General features: G+C 38.9%; 1 protein-coding gene across 1 annotated transcript in view; it reads left to right on the forward strand.

Annotated features, from left to right (window-relative positions):
* The first annotated feature begins 13,549 nt into the window (after positions 1–13,549).
* LOC100338274 (fibronectin type III domain containing protein 3C1) overlaps positions 13,550–21,945 on the forward strand; it is a 36,318-nt gene continuing 27,922 nt past the window's right edge. Inside the window, exons 1-7 of the mRNA XM_051827360.3 lie at positions 13,550–13,668; positions 13,998–14,073; positions 15,433–15,509; positions 18,145–18,418; positions 18,985–19,818; positions 21,132–21,172; positions 21,501–21,643. Coding sequence (XP_051683320.2) covers positions 13,606–13,668; positions 13,998–14,073; positions 15,433–15,509; positions 18,145–18,418; positions 18,985–19,818; positions 21,132–21,172; positions 21,501–21,643 — 1,508 coding nt within the window. The 5' untranslated portion in view covers positions 13,550–13,605. The remainder of the gene's footprint in view (positions 13,669–13,997; positions 14,074–15,432; positions 15,510–18,144; positions 18,419–18,984; positions 19,819–21,131; positions 21,173–21,500; positions 21,644–21,945) is intronic.

Consider the following 21,945-nt stretch of genomic DNA (forward strand, 5'->3'; position numbering starts at 1 on the left):
ATTAAGTTACTCATACCCAACTTGGTCGCTCAGCTTCGCCAAGGGTATTTTCAGTATATGACCTCCATCCACATTCTACTTTTCCAAATTCTCTTTTTCATGGATGCCCAGAGTTAGGCTACATTCCTTTAGTGGCAAATGGCTGTGAGTTGTTTGCCAATTGCCTAGCAAATAAGTTATCTCTGTGTGCACTTTCAAATGTTTCCACAAAGAAGGTTTGTCTGAGGTCACATATAAACATACCCTCAGTGACAAAAACACTAACAGGGAGTCCTTAAGTAGCTTCACCTGCTTGATCTCACCGTTTCTTGAGTCATTTGGAGCAGGATGTCATGAAGTGGGTAAAAATGTAAGACCAGGTCCCTGACCCTCAAAGTACCTTCTTTCAAGTGTGGCAGCCCTCCTGAGTTCTAGGACCTCCCCTAAACCGGGTAAACTGCAATGCAGCAAGCAAAAAGTACAGACCTCTTTGGTCTACACTTTGTGTGGATGGCAAAGGGAGAGCACAGGATTGGAAGTCAGGAGACTGGTCTTGCCACTAAATAGGAAATCCTTTTACCTTACTGGGCTTCCCTTCCCCCTGCATCAAAGGATTTGAACGGCTTCTGTGTCGATGGTTCACACGTTCAGTCCCATAAACTGCAAGTACATCTGTCAATGTTCATTTCATTTTGAATTGTTCTCCTGCTCAGTCTCTTCCAGACCTTCCTTGTTTCTCCTGCAGCTCATAGAAGTTCGCTCCTATAGCAACCCGAGTCACGGGGTTCCCCTGACTTCCTTGTTAGCCCCCTCTTCCTAATTCCCACAGTTTCAGTCCAGCTCCCTGTGAGCTCACTTTGTCCTTGGCTCTGCCTGCAGTCTCTCTTTGTACTAGCCTTACCTTAGCCTGTTTGGGCCAGTCAGCGCCCACTCCAGCCGCCAGAGCTATTCCTGCTTGTCTGATGTCTTCAGACCATGCTGCACCCACATATACTCTCCAACCCCACCAAAAGGCTACCTCTGTTTAGGCAGCTGGGAATGCATCCTATCTCCCCTCGAACCATCCTTCTCTGTCTGATGCCAGCAGCAGTAGATAAAGGCAGCTGAACTGAACAGAACAGACTGAACTCCCTCCCCTCCCCTGTCCCCAGAACTGCCCTTTCCCAATCTCAGCTCCTGGCACTTGTCTCCTGTCAAACATTAGCATCTCTACAACTCTTACAGACAGTCTGTTTACTCTGGCCCCAGTCAGGCTGGGGAGACTCTCCAATGCACTTATTGGAGAGGACAGGCGATTGGCAGGGAAGAGGGAGCCTGGCCACACCGGTCATTGTGAGTTATAGTATTTTTAAGTGCCCCTGCCCTTTCCCTTCACAAATCCCTTTGTTAGAGAACACTCGTGTCCAATCCGACGATTCAGCAATTTCCTCTTCTGGACCCTTTCATTTTGGGGCCCAGCTGCCGCAGACCCTTATGAAACAAAATCCACACAATGAAACGGCCAAGGAGATAGGTTTGCAAATTGGGAGCGCTAATCTCAAGAGAACGGAAGAAAAGGTTGGCCTGTCCCACGATTGGGCAAAGGAGTGAATAGCCTGGTATACAATGAGGTAACAGCCCTCCTGTCAAAGAACTCCGGAGCAGTGGCTCTCCAGTCCGGGACCTGGGGAGGCACACACTGAGCCAGCGTCCTTTGATGTCCCTCGATGAGTTCTTCCCCTTTTCAGAGGGTGAAACTGCAGTGGCTGGCAGCTGTGCAGGACAGATCTGGGAAGGGCTAAGGGCCGCCTGCTGCGTTCCAGTTTGCCCTGAACCATGGAGATTTGGGACTCTGAACCTCTGCAGGCCTTGGCCACAAGAAAGAAAAGCCACTCCACAGATACTCTTGAGTTCTTGGCCTGGTTAGAAGGACTAGAGAAGAATGCCAAAGGGCTGCAGATGGGCCAGCAGAAAAAAGTTCAGTCTGTTCTATATAACCTGTCTGGAAACAATGCTTTGCAAGGGGGGCAGTGTGGTACCCACGGAGGCTCACTTTGCCCTGTCCAGTGCTGGGAAGCAGAGGCGTGCTGTCAAAGATATCTCCATCCCATTGCTGACCTCAGACGTTGAGTCTAGGAGCAACTCTGTCCACCATGCTCAATCCTTCCTGATGTCCCTTGCTGCCTACACATCGAGAGGTGATGTCCAGGGGTGGCAAGAAGGGAGACACTTAAATGTGTGAAACAGACAGATAACCCGACCAGGGAGGCAGGGGAGATGGGAAGGAATGAGGTCTCTTGTTAGCCTCTTGTGAGAGGAGGCAGCCAAGGAGCCACAACCACTCCAAACTTCCCTTCTCCCCCCACCCCCCACCCCCGTTCCCCTGACCTGGTGGCCTGGTTAGTCTATCAGTGCCTGCCGGCCTGTGACCCCGCTGAGGGGGCGGCGGCGGGCGCAGGTCCGCAGGCTACTCATGTTTTTCTTTCCCTGTCACTTTTCCTCCTTGCTCCGCCCCTCCGGGTCCTTGGGCTCAGAACAGCTGCTGCTGTAGCTCCTAACTTTGTGCCTTTCTTCTGCCCCCAACGGCTGTTGGCCCGCTCGGAATTGCGGGCGGGTGACTCCGCCAAGGGGGCGTGAGCAGACTCTGTGGGGACTTAGGAGCAGGGAGGGGACACCGATGATGCGGTGACCGCAAGGAACGCGAAGAGTAGCACACGGCGAGGGAGGGGGATGGGGGGGGCGGGGGGCGTGGCCACCAAGCCAGGGGCCGAGTTCGCCTGTTGCTGGGATGCTGATGGATAGGGTTACACGGCTGCTGGGGCCCGCTTGACGAGGTGAGGGGATATTTTTGGAGGGAAGACTTTCCGAGTTTGGGGTGGGGGAGGAGGGCTAGGGGAGACCAAGGGCTCCTTTTACATCTGGAGCCTCATTTAGATTGAGACTGTTAACAGGCGCGCTCCCCCTCCAGCTTTTGGGTGCCGCGTGGAAGGACCTTGCTTCCACAGCCCCTAGTGCCTCCTGTCCGCCGCTTGGGCCACGTAGGTCCCGCTCGCTCCCCTCTTTATTCTTTTGGCTTCGTTTCTCCGCTTGTCTTTATATTTGGTGGCTGCTTTTCCAGAACCGTCTTTTATCTTTTTCAATCCTAGATGGGTCACTATTGCTTGGTCTCTTTTCCTATTGGAAAGGCACCGTCCCATTGGGAAATACCTGAAGAGTGACTCGCTTTTGGAGAATCATCGTTATGTCTACTTGCTGTGTTCCTTGACTTTGCAGCAACTGTAGTTTTTGGTACAGTTAGTTAAAGAATCTGAAGCTCCTAGGGTCGGAGGACGGTATACAGGAAGTCTTCTATATTACTGCCCCGTGCTGGCTCTAATATTGTCTATTTTCTGCTTCTTCTTCTCCTCCTTCTTCTTCTTCTACTTTTCCCTTTCCGTAGACATTGACTGGTAAGTGAACCAGGTGCTTATTTTACTGAAGAAATTTAGATTCCTTGCCGAATGTACACAAGAGTGTTGCCCAGCGCTGGGCATCTTTTATTTAACTACCTAAAAGATGAGTATTTGCGGTTTAGGGTGCAGAGAGTTGATTTGTTTGGAAATCAGTGGATTTTTTTTTCCTTTTCTTTGCATCGCGCCTTGAAGATACCTGTTGCTGTTTCTGTGAATCGTTTTATCTAAAGTTAAAAAGAAAATTGAAAATGTCCTTGCTTTTTCTACCCGTAAGAGTATATTATTACCATTAATAACATCTACTTAAATGGAAGCCTTGTGAAATCATTTGATTCAAGTTGTCTGGCTTTTTCTGAGTGGTAGAATCTAAGTTTTTCTATCTCAAATTTGGCCTTATATAAGCAACCACTTGACAACAGGACGAATTGTTTTCAAAGAAGTGAGTGACTATTTTACCAGTATTCTAACAAATAATCAAAGGAATCAAGGACCTTAAAGACTAACTCATAACTTACAGCACCTTAAAGGGAGAAATCAACGTTTTCCTCTTTGGAGTCTACACGCACGAAACCACCCGTGCCCCGCCCTGCTCCTGCGCAAGCTATCACTCCTTTGACAGGTCACTACTCTCTTACAAGGTTGAAAGCACAAGGAATGTTAAGTAAAATACACTTCTTAAAGCAATATCTGTAACATAAAGAATGGGTAACAAATATTAAGGAGCCATCAATTATTTTTCTAAGGGATCACATTTTTTAAAGTACTTTGTTACCTTCAAAAAATGTGGGCAGAGAATGGAATACTTTGTTACCTTAAAAAAAGTTTTTTGGCAGAGAACGGAAAAGTGATTCTTGGTGACTTTTCCTTTTATTTTCCCCTACAAATGGTAATACACATTGTCTTTAGTCAGGGATAAAAGAGTAAAATGTTAATGAAGGGAGGCAAATTAAAGACAATTTACATCTTAATAATAGTTTTGAATAACTGCCATTAACAAATGTTTAAAGTTTTATTAGATGCTGCTTTCAAGTTCAAAGTAGATGACTTTTTTGAAAAATCCCTTATAATTTTGGCGCTTTTTTGGGGGGTAGATTTTTCCACCTGTTTTTGTGTCCATCTCTGAGCAAGTCTGAAATCTTCCCAGACCAAGTTGACTCTATGCAGCTTACCATTGCTGAACACCAGATTTTAGCAGAAGACATACCTTTTGCCCCACTGACTTTTATCAAACCCTTGAAGGGGTTTAATTTTCAGATCAATTTCAGCCCCTAATTTAAGTTCCTCTGTGCACCTTCGGTCCCCAAATTCTCTAGAAAAAAATTTGTTGTGCTTTATTCCAGTAGAATTAGATCAACAAAGAAAATTAAATTTCTATTTCCTTTCTACTTCAAACATGCTATAAATTGAAATTACAGTTCACAATGTTATTTCTTCTGGAAATATAATGATCTGTCACCAGAAATTGCCAACTTTCAAAATCTCTAAAATTGTTAACAGAAGTTTTCTGTTTGTGTATGTGTTAGATTTTTGTTGTTGTTGTTCTTATTTGGTTTTATGATTTAGAATTTGAGCTTGGTGTTATCACCAATATGTTCATCTCTAATCGAAAACAAAATAAAAAGGTAAGTTTAAACTTATCAATTATATTAACTTTGCTTATTGACTGTTTTCCAAAAGTAAGAAGTTCTTTTTGCTGACATGTCTCAGCAATTAAAAATAATTCACCTATGAGAAAACTTTGATATTGGGAATGACTGAAGTATACAGTTTTTTACTTAAGATATTCTATTTCAGTTATACCTTTAGATGTTCAACACAATCTGATTTTTAATGATAATTTCTAAATGACACCAGTAACTTTTCTAAATTTAAAGGATAAATGACATTTAGAAATCAATCTTGGGGTCGGCATTGTGGCACAAGGGGTTAAGCTGCCACCTGGAATGTCAGCATCCCCTGTGAGCACCAGTTCAGGTCCCAGCTGCTCCACTTCTGATCCAGGTCCCAGTTAATGTGCCTGGGAAAGCAGTGGATGATGACCCAAGTGCTTGGGCCCCTGCCACCCATGTGGGAGACTCAGATGGAATTCCAGGCTCCTGGCTTCAGCCTGGCTCAGCCCTGGATGTTGTGGTCATTTGAGGAGTGAACCAACTGATGGAAGATCTCTCTCACTCTGTCCCTTCTCTCTCTCTCTGTAACCCTGCTTTTCAAATAAATAAAACCAATCTTTAGAAGAACAAAATAAAAAATTTAAAAAGTAAAACCTTTTTCATGATAGCATCCTATTACTCTACTATAGAAATGCTACACTATCCAACACAAGAAATTAAGTGGCATTTAGATATTAAAATAATTGTGATCATATGACATAAGCATAAAGAATGCATTACATATGTGTATATATGTATATAAACCTAATATAATGGTTTTATTTTTTAAAGATTTATCTCTTCATTTGAATGGTAGAGTGAGAGAGCAAAGCAGCAGCATAAGCCATTGCACCACAACACTGGCCCCAATATAATATTTTTGACATCTTCATTCTTTAAATTATTTCACAAAAAAAGGATCATTGGTTTTATCAATGAGCAAAGGACCACAACATTCAAATAGAGACTCATGAGTCTGTCTAGGAATGATAAAACACATAACATGATCCCATGGACCTTTGCCAGAGCTAAATATAATTCATAATCATAGCTGAAATTTGGAGTTTGGGGTTTTCTTGGGTCCTTAGTTTAAAAACATACTTTTACTTTAATTACTTCTTTATGGAGAAACTTTAGGGTTAGCAATATCCTACTGGGTCAGCCTGACAATCATTCATTCCTGCAGACCATATCTTGTGGTGACACCAAAAGACAATTCATGAGGAACGTGATTGCCTTTTAAGATATCAGCCTCAAAAGACTAGATAAGTATCTCATACATCCTCAACTTCTATTGATAAACCCAAACTGATTTGAACATCTTAGAATTTTCTCTAGCCCCTTCTCAAATCTGTTTATGTACTATGTGTTTTGCATATGTATTTTCTATCACAAATTCTGTATTTAATCTTAGCTAGGAGTATTACTTGGGTAATGTATCTCTGTAGTTCTTGCCCATATTTGTCTTTTTTTTTTTTTTTTTTTTGACAGGCAGAGTGGATAGTGAGAGAGAGAGACAGAGAGAAAGGTCTTCCTTTTCCATTATCTCACCCCGTAATGGCCGCTGCAGCCGGCACACCGTGCTGATCCGAAGCCAGGAGCCAGGTACTTATCCTGGTCTCCCATGCAGGTGCAGGGCCCAAGCACCTGGACCATCCTCCACTGCACTCCCAGGCCACAGCAGAGAGCTGGACTGGAAGAGGAGAAACTGGAACAGAATCCGGCGCCCCGACTGGGACTAGAACCCGGTGTGCCAGCGCCACAGGCGGAGGATTAGCCTATTGAGCCATGGTGCCGGCCCATATTTGTCTTTAAAGCCATTTCCTGAGCCTTCAAGTGGTCCAGGGGAGAAGAAAGGTACAGATAAAGACCTTGATCCTGATATTCCACTCTTTGTTGTGAAGATGCAAATTTGTCCTAGCTTTACCCTCTCATTTCTTCTTTTTATGAAAAAACTTCTGTTTTCATTTTAAAACTGAAAGAGAAATTTGGAAAACAAGGAAAAATAATTTTTTAAATGTGAGTCACCCATAATCCCACTCAACCAGTGACAGTCACTTTATTGTCCTAGCAAGAAGGTTCTTCAACAATGGAATGAAAGTTGAATTAAATAATAAGTTTATTTTGGGTGCTGAAACAATCTGAAATCCATGCTTGGTTTTTCATAGTATACATTTTCTGTGAACTTAAAAAAAAAAGATTTGTTTTATTTATTTGAAAAGCAGAGTGACAGAGATAGAGGGAGAGACAGAAGGAGAGAGAGATCTTTCACCCTCTAATTCACTCTCAAAATGGCCACAAGCAGGATCCAGGAACCCTATCCAGTTCTTCTACATGGGTGGCAGGGGCCCAAATACTTGGGCCATCACCTGCTGTCTTTCCACGTGCAAGGAACCTGGATCAGAAGTAGAACAACTGGGACTCAAACATGCACTCGATATGGGATGTCAGCATGTTAACTTGGCCTGTTCCATAACCTTTTTTTAAGACATCTCAAATTCATTAATTCTGACTTTTTTTGCACCAAAATAAACTTATCATTTAATTTTATCAATTTATTATCTGTGCATATATGTATATATGTGCATAAACATATTAATCATAGTTGGATGCATGCTATGTATAGTTTTATATTTACTCATTTTTATCCAACAGTGCATATTATGCATTTCCCTATGTCTTTAGAATGTATTCATTTCTTCCAAATTGTACTAAATGATAGGTATGTATATTCATACAGAGAGTATCTGTATGGGTATATATCTGTCCTGAGTCTGACTTGGTACTGTCATTGATCTTCCACATTCTCTCAAGGCAGACATAAATTCCAACTGGGGCTATATGGTGAGTATTTGTGCAATAGTAACTTCATGCCCTCAGAAGTCCTTATTTAAAGGAGAACATTGCTATTGAAGCAGGAAGACAGTTGTTAAAAGGCCTTCAAGTTTATGAAAGGAAATTTTAAAATTGAGGACTATAATAATTGTTCCATATGACACATGGAAGGTTGAAACCTTGAATAATTCTCTCTTGTATTCTCTGGCTTCAGTATGTAAAACATTGTTTACATATTGTCATTTATTTTACTGTATATAGCTGATATATTCATATATTTGTTTTCTATCACAACTTTTCTATATAAATATAAAATATATAATGCATAGGCCGGCGCCGCGGCTCACTAGGCTAATCCTCCGCCTTGCGGCGCCGGCACACCAGATTCTAGTCCCGATCGGGGCGCCGGATTCTGTCCCGGTTGCCCCTCTTCCAGGCCAGCTCTCTGCTGTGGCCCGGGAGTGCAGTGGAGGATGGCCCAAGTGCTTGGGCCCTGCACCCCATGGAGACCAGGAGAAGCACCTGGCTCCTGCTATCGGATCAGCGCGGTGCGCTGGCCGCAGCGCTCCGGCCGCGGCAGCCATTGGAGGGTGAACCAACGGCAAAAGGAAGACCTTTCTCTCTGTCTCTCTCTCTCACTGTCCACTCTGCCTGTCAAAAAATAAAAAAATAAATAAAAAATAAAAATAAATATATAATGCATATGCATATATAGCCTAAGTAAAGACGTTCAAGACTATAAGAGATCTTTGAGATTTGCTAATATAAATACATATTTTGGCTGTCCTTTTCCTGACTGATTCTGGAACTTACTGTTTCATATGTTTTAATTTTTTATTATATTCAGTTTGTCATTGTGCTTTATATATATGTGTGTGTGTGTGTGTATGAGTGATCATTTAACAAACACATGTAAACAGATATATGTTTAAAATGTGTAGCTTTATTAATCTGGGTGCATTTATGCATTTACTCAAAGAAATAATGTTATAAAATATTGGTTAATGTCCCCAAAAAGTTTAAACAGCACATCATGTAAGTGCAACGCTGTATATCTAACAAAAAATAAAAATATTAACACTCTTAACATTGTTAGTAATTAAAACACAGTTTCAGTCAGAATTATTTCTGTTCACAGAGAGTTTAAGAAGAATTTTTGAGGATTTGTACTTCACTTGTAAAAATCAAACTCAACATTTTGCATTTTTCTTTCTTCAGAGTTGTTTCCTGTTAAAGCATTGCATTTATAGGTTAACAAAGTAAATTTGTAAATAAAATACAACAGCAAAATAAAGGTTTCTATGGGATTTTTTTTTTCAGGACAGTTCAAGAACCTGAAAAGCAATATTAGTAAAGTGCATTGAAAAAGGTACTTCACCTTATAGAATAGTCAATTGACCGACCGTCCTAATAATATGGATAACAGATTGTTTTGGGAGCAAGGTATTAAATAAAGCAACCTTAGAAATTCTCTACACTGGGGCCAGCACTGTGGCACAGCAGGTTAAAGCCCCAGCCTGAAGCACCGACATCCCATATGGGCACGGGTTCGAATCCAGGCTGCTCCACTTCCAATCCAGCTCCCTGCTAACGTACCTGGGAAAGCAGTGGAGGATGGGCCAAGTCCTTGGGCCCCTGTACCCATGTGGGAGACCTGGCTCCTGGCTTCAGATCAGCTCAGCTCTGGCCATTGTGGCCATTTAGGGAGTGAACCAACAGATGGAAGATATTTCTCTCTGTCTCTACCTCTCTCTATAACTCTTGTCTTTCACATAAATAAAATAAATCTTAAAAAACAAAAGAAAAGAAATTGTCTACACTTAAAAAGAAAATCCTTGGCAACCAAGCCTTTGTCAAACTGCCCTTCGTTATGTAGCTATTTATCTTACATTTTTACAAAAAGACTCATTAATTAGTTAATTTATTTGAAAGGCAGAGTGACAGAAAGAGTGAGAGAGAATCTTCAATCCTTCAATCTTCTACTTGACTCCTCAAATGGTTGCAACGACCTGGGCTGGGCCAGGCTGAAACCAGGAGCCAGGAATCCTATCCAGGTTCCCTACATGGGTGGCGGGAACTCAAGTACCTGAGCCTAGGCACATTAGCAGAGAGCTGGAACTCTGACATGAGATGAAGGTGTCCCAAGCAATGGCTTAACCACACTGTGCCACAACACCCACCCATCTCATTTTTATATAATGGGTGAAAGCTATGCTTAAAGTAGATGCTAAATGAGTTCAAGACAAGAAAATTATAGATTGCCTTTATTCCATCTTCTTTTCCTTAAAGATTAGTTTTTTATTTATTTGAAATGCAAAGTTACAGAGGAGAGAGAGAGAGAGATCATTCTTCCATCCACTGTTTCACTCCCCAAATGACCGCAATGGCTAAGGCTGTGCTAGGCCAAAGCAGGAGCCCAGAGCTGCTTCTGGGTCTCCCGCATAGGTGGCAGGGGCCCAAGCATTTGGGCCATCTTCCACTGCCCTCCCAGAAGCATGAGCAGGAAGCCAAATGGGAAGTAAAGTAGACTTGAAGTGGCACTCCTATACGGGACGCCAGCATTGCAAGCAGAAGATTAATCTGCTGTGCCACAATGCTGACCCCCAGTCTTTACTTTTAAATGTCATTGTGGGTTATGTTTTAAATCTTAAGCAGTCCAGCCATTAGAATGATACAGAGAGCAATGAATTTTTCCCTGGATGAAACCATTTATGTGTGTGTGTGTGATACAAGAGATTTAAACTACCCCCAAGGTATTTGTCTCTGTTTAGTAGATATTTAAGAATATTTTTTTTTTTGACAGGCAGAGTGGACAGTGAGAGAGAGAGACAGAGAGAGAAAGGTCTTCCTTTTGCCGTTGGTTCACCCTCCAATGGCCGCCGCTGCAGCCGGCGCACCGCGCTGATCCGATGGCAGGAGCCAGGATCCAGGTGCTTTTCCTGGTCTCCCACGGGGTGCAGGGCCCAAGCACCTGGGCCATCCTCCACTGCACTCCCTGGCCATAGCAGAGAGCTGGCCTGGAAGAGGGGCAACCGGGACAGAATCCGGCGCCCCGACCGGGACTAGAATCCGGTGTGCCGGCGCCGCAAGGTGGAGGATTAGCCTAGTGAGCCACGGCGCCGGCCGATATTTAAGAATAAATTGGTAGCCGGCGGCGCGGCTCACTAGGCTAATCCTCCGCCTTGCGGCGCCGGCACACCAGGTTCTAGTCCCGGTCAGGGTGCCAGATTCTGTCCCGGTTGTCCCTCTTCCAGGCCAGCTCTCTGCTGTGGCCCGGGAAGGCAGTGGAGGATGGCCCAGGTCCTTGGGCCCTGCACCCCATGGGAGACCAGGAGAAGCACCTGGCTCCTGCCATTGGATCGGCGCGGTGCGCTGGCCGCAGCGCGCCGGCCGCGGCGGCCATTGGAGGGTGAACCAATGGCAAAAGGAAGACCTTTCTCTCTATCTCTTTCTCTCACTATCCACTCTGTCAAAAAAAAAAAAAAAAGAATAAATTAGTAATTATTTCCTGTATCCCTAACCTAATAGAACATACACATTTTCCTGCTGGGTACACTTCATATGTCTTTATGATTCCCCAACAGTTTTCTTTTCAAAAAAATAAACAATGTTTAATTTATGAAAAGCTGTATTCATAAGTAAGAAGTCTCCTAAGAGTCCATAAAAAAAAAGCTGGATAAAGAAATGTTGTAGGTGCTGACTAGAGCTATGACATAGTGAACATTCTTTTGTATCACCGTTACCTAGGAGTTGAAGAATCACAAAGGGCATTTCATTTGGAGGACTTGACTATCTCTGGCAAGATCCCTCTTGAGTATCCTCTTCCTTCACCTCCAAAAAAATCCTAATTTTTATTTCTGATTTTTGTCCAAGTGTATATGGAGTCAAGGATCCGGACAATTACAGCATATTTTGTCATTTGGTATGATCTAAATGTAAATATTTCAACCTGGAGAGTATTTTAAGTTTCAAGGTTTGGGTGTGAAGATCTGTTTTCTGTTTAAGTTATTAAGCTTTAGTGTCTGGGAAAATTAAGGTAAATATCTATGTTTGTATCATTTAAAGGCATCTAATTATTTGTTAATAGCTATCTATGTAATATGCAGTCTTATTTGGCAGTTAACATCATAGATTGGAAATTAGTTGTTTAAACTTAATCTGAGTGGATCAAATAACCAATGACTTGTTTACTAAACCATTCTTCATGCCGTGAAATGTAGCTGTTTTCGTCTTTACATGAGTGAACAGTGAACAATCAAGTAAAAACCCTTGACTCTATATGTTATACTTTCATTTATGAAGATCATCGGTTGTTTTGTGATGTTGCCATAAAACAATATCAGCCTAGTAAACATTTCTGGAGAGAGAGATTAAGGTGCCTTTTCTCAAGCGTATTTAGTTAGGCTTTGTCATTTTAAGCCATGGTTTTGACTTCATTTGATTAATATAAGATTTCATTTTATTTTGACAGCCATCTTTTTAGACATGAATGAGTACAAGCTTTTACATATTCATTAGAATTTCTTTTTCTGAAAATGATTTATTTTACTTATTTGAAATATATGGTGACAGAAAGGGAGAAACAGAAATGAATTCTTCTATCCACTGATTCACTCTCCAAATGGCTGCAGCCAAGAATTCCATCCAGGTCTCCCATGTAGGTGGCAGGGGCCCAAGTATTAGTACCATCTCTGGTTGCTTCCCCACACACATTAGCAGAGAGCTGGATTGGAAGCAGAGCAGCTGGGACTTGAACTGCTGCTCCATTATGGAATATTGGCACTGTAGGCTGTGGCTTAATGCACTGTGCCACCGTGTCGATCCCTTATTGGAATTTTTGTAGTTCCATTTATCAGTGGGGATTCCATGCATCAAGTGAGGGTAGTTTTTGCATCTTTTTTTCTTTATAAATAGACAAAATTTTCTTGGATTCAATATTAGGTTTTTGGGGTTTTTTTTAATAGTGCCCAAAATGAGAAAGTTTATTTATAAGATAAGAAAGCAAACACACACACACGTAGGCACATGGCCATAGTTAGGGTGGGCCAGGTTATTTAGGAAAAAGTATGTCACTTTTTATGACTGCTCACTTATTTTGAAAGTTTTTAATATTTCACCAACATTAGTTTATCTTCCTTACAGGCCTTTTAAATTTCTTGAAGCATTTAGCACCAGCTTAGATCATAGACAATGTCCTTTTGGACTCATTTGCTTGCTTTTTCAGACTCCCGTGATCAACTCAGAAGTCCTGGAATTGTGTCTTAAATTCTGTACTATCCACATTTTTTTCCTGATGCATGGTTAAAAATAAGAATGCAACATAGACTAAAGTTCCTTCATGCTCATTCATAGCTATGAATTCAACTTTCTAAAAGTACTGTGCTTGAGCAGCAATGACTTCTTTGTATAGGATTGGTTTCCAAAAAGAAAGGATGCAGTTCACATTTAGCATCTGTTTCTTCTTTAATCTATTCAAGAGACGTCTATCTCAATATGGAATGTGAAAAGATCATTAACTTTTCTTCTCCAGAGTTTTAAAAAAGAGCAAAGATTGTACTTCTAGTTTGCAATTTTGTTTGATATATGCCATGTCAAAAGGAATTGAGAAAAAAAATAACCTCATTGAAATTAAAATTACTTTGTTTTACTAGATGGAGAGTTATCAAGTGAAGGCTACCACTGCAACCCAGTACACCACTAATTACTCACAAATGATGAGTTATCCCAAGAGGTATACCAGATGGCCTTCCTTTCCACAATATTGGATACAACAAGTATGAATTTTATCCTTGGATAAGTTTTGTTTTCTGTTTTTTTGTTTTATGGCTTTAGGAGAGGGGGTGCAGGTAAAAAGTTGATCTTTCCACTCCAATGCACATATTTCTTATGACTTTATTAAATTTTACTGGGGTGGGGGAGGACCTGTTCTTACTAAAGTATACTGAATTTCTCCTAAGGGCCCATTGATCAGATTATCATTTATCTTTGAGCATTTTGAGACTTCCATATTAGTGGCTCTGAATGTTATTCCAAAAAGCAATAATGATTTTTTCATATCATAATGAACAGAAAAGTATATCATTAAAGAATTGTTTATTTATAGATTATATTGGTGCAAGTTAACCCTGGGGAGACTCTCACTATCAAGTCTAATGATGGGAACATTCAAAATATACAAGGTCAGTGAAATGTAATTAGATGTATGCTATTTGATGTCAGATAGAATGAATTTAAATATTAGTGTGAAACGACTTTACTAGTATATATCACTTATATCCTTTGCTGTTTGAGCCAAATTGAATGCTTTTAAATTAATATAGTTCTCATAGGGGCTTAGCATCAATGAAATGTCCAGGGCTCATCTTGCTAACCTTGAGACCTTCAAGAGTAAGGTACTTCAAAAAAATCAAAGGATATTAATTCAAGAATTCAGTTTGAAGAAGTCCAGATTTTGGAGATATTAATAACCACTTAGAGTTTTAGACTAGTCTCCTGTAGCCACAGCTGAGGCTTTCAGATTGCTCATCCATTTGTATATTCAACAATTATTTCTTTAGTGCCAGGCTTGCACCAGCACTATACTAGACAGTTAGATACTGTATAATTTTATTATATATATATACCTTAAATACATATTATATAATTATATATCTTATCATATATACACAAACATCTCAATTTGAAATAGTTAAGCTTTATCTATTTCAAACAGAGATGATTATTTCTGTTTTTATGCCAATTGTGCATCCTAAAGTGATTTTGTGGTGTCTCAAGAATTTCTAAAAACATTATCATCCAGCAATGGATTTTATATGGCTACCATGTAAAGTTCATCAGGAACTCGTATTTATTATATTTCCTATTGTTAAAAATAAATTACCATTCTATGATCTGAAAGTCACATATATTTTTAGTACTAAGTACCAATTATAGTAATCTCAGATAAACAAAAGCATGATGACATATAAAAGTTTCTATTCTGTGTTGTATTTCAAATTGCTATGCAATTGTGTATTTAAAGACAGAATACTTATAATAGTAGGGCATCACATAAGTAGCATTGACTCCTTTATAATACACTGTTTTCTAACAACTATTTCACGTTATTGGTGAGAAGCCTTAAAAGGAGAATTGATTTAAGTTTTACTAGGTAACATCACTATAAAAGTATATTTTGTTGTATAAAGTAAAACTTCTGTTATGCAATGTATAAACACGATACATGAGAAAAAATAGGTAAGTAAAAATTAGATTATACCAAGAGGCTAATAGTTCATTTTCATTAGCAGTAAAATTTGCCAATATTTTTATAGTACAAATTTTACCCAGTACTCATTACATGCCTTGATTATTTCCCACTGGTTATGACAAATTTTCATTGACTCATCTACCTTCATGAGTAAACAACATACAAGTTTTAAAATGGCTAGCTATTGTTAAGGCTTGGTGCTGATTTTCACTATTTAAAATTAACTGGTTCTTATAATGGACTTTATTTAAAGTTATTGCAATATTTATTAATAATAATTATCTTTTAGGGCCTGCTGATGTGCCTCTGATGTCACCAAGTGGTATTTTGCCACCTATATATCTTCCTCCTGGTTACATGTCTCAGGTATTGAACATTTTTCATTATGTTACTACATGATTAAGACAACTTTAGAAATATTATTTATATATTCACTCTGCTGTTATTATCACCGCTAAAAAGCAATTACTTTTAACAAAATCTTTAAGGATTGATATTGTTGTGTAGTGGGTTAAGCTGCTACTTGTAATGCCAGTATCCCATATCAGAGCTCTTGTTCGAGTCCCAGCTGCTCCGTTTTGGATCCAGCTTCCTGATAATTCGCCTGGTAAGACAGTGGAAGATGGACCAAGTACTTGGGTCCCTGCCACCCACAAGGGAGATCTAGATGGAGTTCCAGGCTTCTGGCTTCGGCCTGGCGCAGTCCTGGTTGTTGCAGCCATTTGAGGAATGAACCAGCAGATGGAAGATCTCTTTCTTAAGATTTAAATATTTTCTTAAAGATTTATTTATTTATTTGAAAGGTGGAGTTACAGAGAGGCAGAAGCAGAGAGAGAGAGAGAGAGAGAGAGAGAGAGAAATCTTCCATCCATTGGTTCACTCCCCAGATGGCCACAATGGCCACAGCAGTGCCAATCCAAAGCCAGGAGCCAGGAGCTTCTTCCGGGTCTCCCACGTGGGTGCAGGGGCCCTAGGACTTGGGACATCTTTCACTGCTTTCCCAGGCCATAGCAGAGAGCTGGATTGGAAGTGGAGCAGCCAGGTCTCAAACAGGCGCCCATATGGGATGCCAGCACTGCAGGCAGCGGCTTTACTGCTATGCCACAGCGCTGGCTCCCAAATAAATAAATAAATATCTAAAAGCCCATCTGGGGCTCCCACATGGGTCCAAGCACTTTAGCCATCATCTGCTGCTTTCCCAGGAACATCTGCAAGGAGCTAGATGGGAGGCAGAGCAGATGGGACTCGAACCAGAGCTCTAACATGGAATTATGGCTTCACAAGCAGCAGCTTCCCACACTGCACCACAACATCAGCCCCAATAAATAAAGCTTTCTAAAAAAGAAAAGAAAAAGAAAAAAAAACTTAAAAGAAATTATTTTAAACAATTGATTTTTATCCAGACTTCCCTTACATTGGCTCATAAATGATACCAAGTTCACTTAGTGAATTTGGATCTCTTAGTATTTGTTAATCCTCTGTTCTTTGTTTCTGAATACTTTAAACCATTTTAATTATCTAGTACAATTGCTACAACAGTGACTTCTGAGAGTGTATGAGCTCTAGTCTGTAAAATTACTTAGCATCTTCAGTTCAGTAGTATTTCATTTTCAGACTATTAATGCAGTTTTAAGAATATTCCATAGTAATCAAGCACCTAAAATGGTCAGGAAATTCTGGCTGCTATAAACATTAATAAACTATCCCAAGACCTTGGAAATTTAATAATTGAGAATACATCTTTTTCTGCTTCTTCTACTTTTTGCCTTAGTAGCTTATTTGAATCTATGACACAAATGTGGAGATTAAGAGCATGCTGAATAAGTCAATATAAAATGCAAAGGGTATTCAACACAGTTCATGGAAATCTGTGTTATGAAAAAACTATGCATGGATTACAAAATTTGTTTGTACCAAATAAAATCAAAGTTCATTTTCCATTAATGTTTTGTAGTACCCTTTATTTCTCAATGGAATAATCTATTGGTCAATATCTAGTAAAAATATAAATGTGTATACTTTTTGTTCCAGAGGTTCTAATAAAAGGAATTTATCCAAAAGATATATTTTCATAAATTTTCAATTATAAATTCACAAGAGTATTTTTTACAATATAGTCACAAAAAACTGGAAACAATCTACATACTTATCAATGGACAACTAACTATATAGCAATAGAGCACTATGTAGCTGTGATAAAAAAAAAGAATGGGGAAGATCTATGTACTGGTATAGAAAGGTCTTCAAGAATATAAAAACTGTACATATGGCTTATCATTCAGTATATAATTATAAATATTTCTTCACTGAATCATACTATGACATGATAACAATATACTTTTTCCCACATTAAAAAAAAAGGAAATGGAGAAGAGGGGAATGGTGAGGACTCTTGGGGTAATAGAAATGTGTTGTTCTTAATTTAGATATTGGTTATGCATGTGATCAGAGAACCAAAAACTAATTTTTCTACACACTTATGTGCATTTCTTGGTATGTATACCGTATTTCAATAAAATGTTTAAAAAAAGAAAAGTCTTCAAGAGAGTGTGTTAAATACAAAAAGGAAGGCATCAAATAGTGCAAATAATGCTACTTTTATGTAATAAAAAAGAAAAGAAGAATTTTCATTCTTATTTGCTTGTATAGGCATGAAGGAACTCTGGAAAGAGTCATAAAATACCAACATTCATTATCTATTAGTAGTGAATAGATAAGGGCTAGGAGAGAAACCTTTAATTGTATACTTTTTTTATACCTATGGTTTCAAAATATATTGATGTATTATCTATTATGAAAATACCTCTTTAAAAGCTATATAATACACATGGGAAAAGGAAGGATTATCTTGCCTTCTGCTTGATATTACAATTTAACTCAATTATTGGTTTTTAGTGCTTTAGGTTTCTAAATTAACACAAGATGTAAGCCCAAAAATTGGTAGAAAATGCTTACTTTTATGGTTTCTTATATGTTTGTATGATTATGTCTTCCATCTTAGGTGGTAGAAGAAAATGGGATTCGCAAAATTATCATTGTGCCTCAGACAATTGACTGTCATGTGTCCGTGCCTGCTTCAGTGCAAGTACCACAGTTCATACTACCATTCTCTCCTGTGTATCCACAAGCCCCCGAACTGATGTATTCCTCAAATCAAGGAGAATTCCCACCGCCTTATATCCAACAGCCAGGGCCACAGCAGCTGATGCCACCACCACCACCACCACCGCTGCCACCACCACCACCAGCAACATTTATGTACCAACAAAATCATGGTAGTATATGTTTCTTATATAGCAAATATTTTTAGTTTATGGAAATTAACATATTTGGACAATTATTAAAATTTAAAAAGCAGGAAATAAGAACACTTCAATGAATAATGGGATTTGTGTGTTTGGCAAAATAGAGTTTCCTATATATGTGTGCTGTAGTTTGATATAACAATGTGATTTATGATATTTAATTTTACTGATTAGGTCTATAAAATCAGATTCTAAAACTGTAAAATAATGTTTAGGCTATGAATGCCATATACTGGAAATATATGAAAGATATTGGAGGGTCAGCATTACAATCATCTTAAGAACTTAATATTTAGAAATGGAGTTACTACCTAGGGAGAAAGTATATTTGCTCGTATTTTTCTTTCTGTACGTACCACTTATTATAAACAGTCAAACATATGCCTAGTATCTGTATTAAAGCAAACTAATAAAAATTTTTTAAAGTAACACATGTCTTACCAGTGTTCTTTTGTTGGTTAGGTAAAAAACAACTTCAGATATGTAACTATAATAATTAGAATTATTATTAAACAGTATCCCATTGTCTCTTTTAGCAACCTATTCCCAGAAAAGACGAAACTATAACCAACCTGATGAAAGGGCTACTAGAATGGGAGAACATATGAGGACAAAACCAAGACAACGTCAAGTTGGTGGACACAAGAGTAACCATGTGTTTAACAACAACTCCTTGCTTGTAAACAAAACTTATGGTTTTTCTAATGTTTTTGATACTCCAAGCACTTATATAATGAACTGTACTCCAGACACCTACAATGCAGACAATCCCTTGAGCGTTTACAATGCAGACAATGGTCCGAGAACCTACACTGGTGACAATACTCTGAGTACCTCCCACATGGACAGTGTTCAATGCACCTACGCTGTTGAAAGTACTTTATGCACCTACACTGTGAACAATACATTGAGCACTTATGCTGTGGATAATACTTCAAGTACTTACACAATTGAGTACCCTCCAAGCACCTACACCACTGACAAAATTCCCAACAATTCTTCTACTGCTCACATCCCTAGCACTTCCACCTCAGATGCTATTCAGTGCCTTGCAGCCAGTGATAGTGTTCCAGGACCTTCTGGCATTAATAATGTTCCCAAGACTAACACGAATGACAAAACTCCCAGAACATCAACTATTGACAGTATTCCAAGCTCTTCTACTACTGACAGTGCTCCAAACACTTCTATCTCGGAAAATATCCAAAGCACTTGTGCTATTGACAGTGTTCCCAGTACTTCCAATACTGCCTATGCTCAAATTGAGACTAGTCACAGAAATAAATGGAGCACTGTGACAGTCAGCGACATCAAACAGAAATCAGGAGGAAAACAAAACAAGAGCCCATCCTCAAATGCAAAGGAAAAAGGTAAAATAGATTTCAGTTTCATTGCCAGTGAATAGATATCCTAATACTTAGAAATCACAGTGCATTTAAAATATTTCGGTGCTATTTTCTGCTTCCATTTCCTCTTCTTTGAACCCCTACTTGTAATTTTTTTTACTTCACTATTATCACTTTTGATTAACAGATTATAATTGTGTACATTTATCAGGTACAATGTGGTGTTTTGATATATGTATACAATCTGAAATGGTTACATAAAGCTAATTAACACAATTATCACCTCATTTATCATTTTTTATGGTGAGACATTTAAAATTTACTATCTTACCTGTTTTGAAATATGTAACACATTGTTATTGACTATAGTCACCCTGTTAAGCAGTTGATTTCAAAACCTACTCCTCCTACCTATCTGAAACTTTGTTCCTGTCAATCAACAACTCTCCATTCTCTCCCTCCTCACCCCACTCCCTAGTCTCTGGTAACCATCATTCTACTCTACTTCTATGAGTTCAACTTTATTATATTTCACATACAAATATAGTGAAGATCATGTGGTATTTGTCTTTGTACACCTGAATTCTTTCACTTAACATAATGCTCTCCAGGTTCACCCATATGGTAGCAAATTACAGAATTTAAATATTTATTTATCTATTTATTTGAAAGGCAGAGTGACAGAGAGAGGGGGAAGAAAAAGAGCAAAGAGATCTTTCATCTACTGTTTCACTCCCCAAATGATTGCAATGGCCAGGGCTGGGCCAGGCTGAAGCCAGAAGCCAGGAACTCCATCCTGGTCTCCCTAATGCATAGCAGGATCCCAAGTACTTGGGCCATCCTCCATCAATTTCTCAGGTGCATTAGCAGGAAGTTATTGACACTTGGATATAGGAAGCCAGTGTCACAAATGGCAGCTTAAGTTTCTATGCCACAGCACTTGCCCTTTAAGGCTGAATAGTGCAAAAAACCCTAGTTAAACTGCATTCTAAAATCATGAAGGAATTACTATCCTTAGGTAAAATGTGCCTTCCACATAATTATTTCTAATTGCCTATCAGCAAAACATTGCAAATTACTCTATGATCCTAACCCATTCACATGATTTTATTTAAATTGAGAATGCTTGTTTGTATTTTGTTAGGATCTGTTTAATACTATACACTTTAGACATCCCTTTTTTTAAAAAAATTTAATATAAATTACTTAATAGATCTATTTTAATGTAATTGTTTAACAGATCTCTCAGTGATGGTACCCTTGTATTTGAATAACAAACATCTAACTCCTTTATCTTGTTTTTGTCATTTCTTCGTTACTTTTGGAATGTAAAACAGAAGATGGGAAGTCATGCTGTTTCAATATTGAGAAACCTGTGGTAAGTAACTAAAATGAATATCTAAATTTAAATATTTCTTCGAACTCACCTCGCCACTGTAAAACATGCAAAATCACTGGTATTTTTCTCTATATTGTTTTAATTTGCAGCCTTTATCTAGTTAAAATATCATAGTCTCCTTTAGCAGTTCAATAAATAAATATTCAGTGTGGCTTTGTTAACAATAACATTAACAGCTTACTGTTTAATCACAGTATTTAAGTATCTAATATGAAAATAATAAACATCAGAAATGACTTAAGGAGACTATATCATAAATCACAAATTATAATTTTTAAGTATGCTACTTGGATTCTTGCTATTTTAGGTCTCCGATATTCAAACAAGATCTGCAATAATTTCATGGAATTTGCATGACTCTGAGAAATATCATCAGACTGAACCTCCTGTAACATTTGAGTTGGCAATTTCAAACAGTGGTAAAGACGGAAAATATGAAAACATATATATGTAAGTGTCTCTCTTTTTAATCATTTCTCATAATTCAATTTGAATATGCTGTGTGAAAATGCAGAGTCCTAGTTATACCTAGATTGAGTTATAAGAGTTTTTCTGCGATTTTTTTTCCAAGTTTTAAACACATTTTTCTACAGCAATAATTTTCTAAATAGTGGTAGGTTGTAAGATTGGTCCACAAAATTTATTCCATCATAGCATTTTAGAGTTGAGGGAGACCTTAAATATTAACAGTCCAGTCTCTATATTTCATAGACTTCCTATTAGGCAAGTTTAGACTCAGGGAAGAAAAGAAA

The sequence above is a fragment of the Oryctolagus cuniculus genome, chromosome X, assembly GCF_051225735.1.
Source record: "Oryctolagus cuniculus isolate XC-2025 breed Fujian yellow rabbit chromosome X, ASM5122573v1, whole genome shotgun sequence".
In the NCBI taxonomy this organism is placed as follows: Eukaryota; Metazoa; Chordata; class Mammalia; order Lagomorpha; family Leporidae; genus Oryctolagus; species Oryctolagus cuniculus.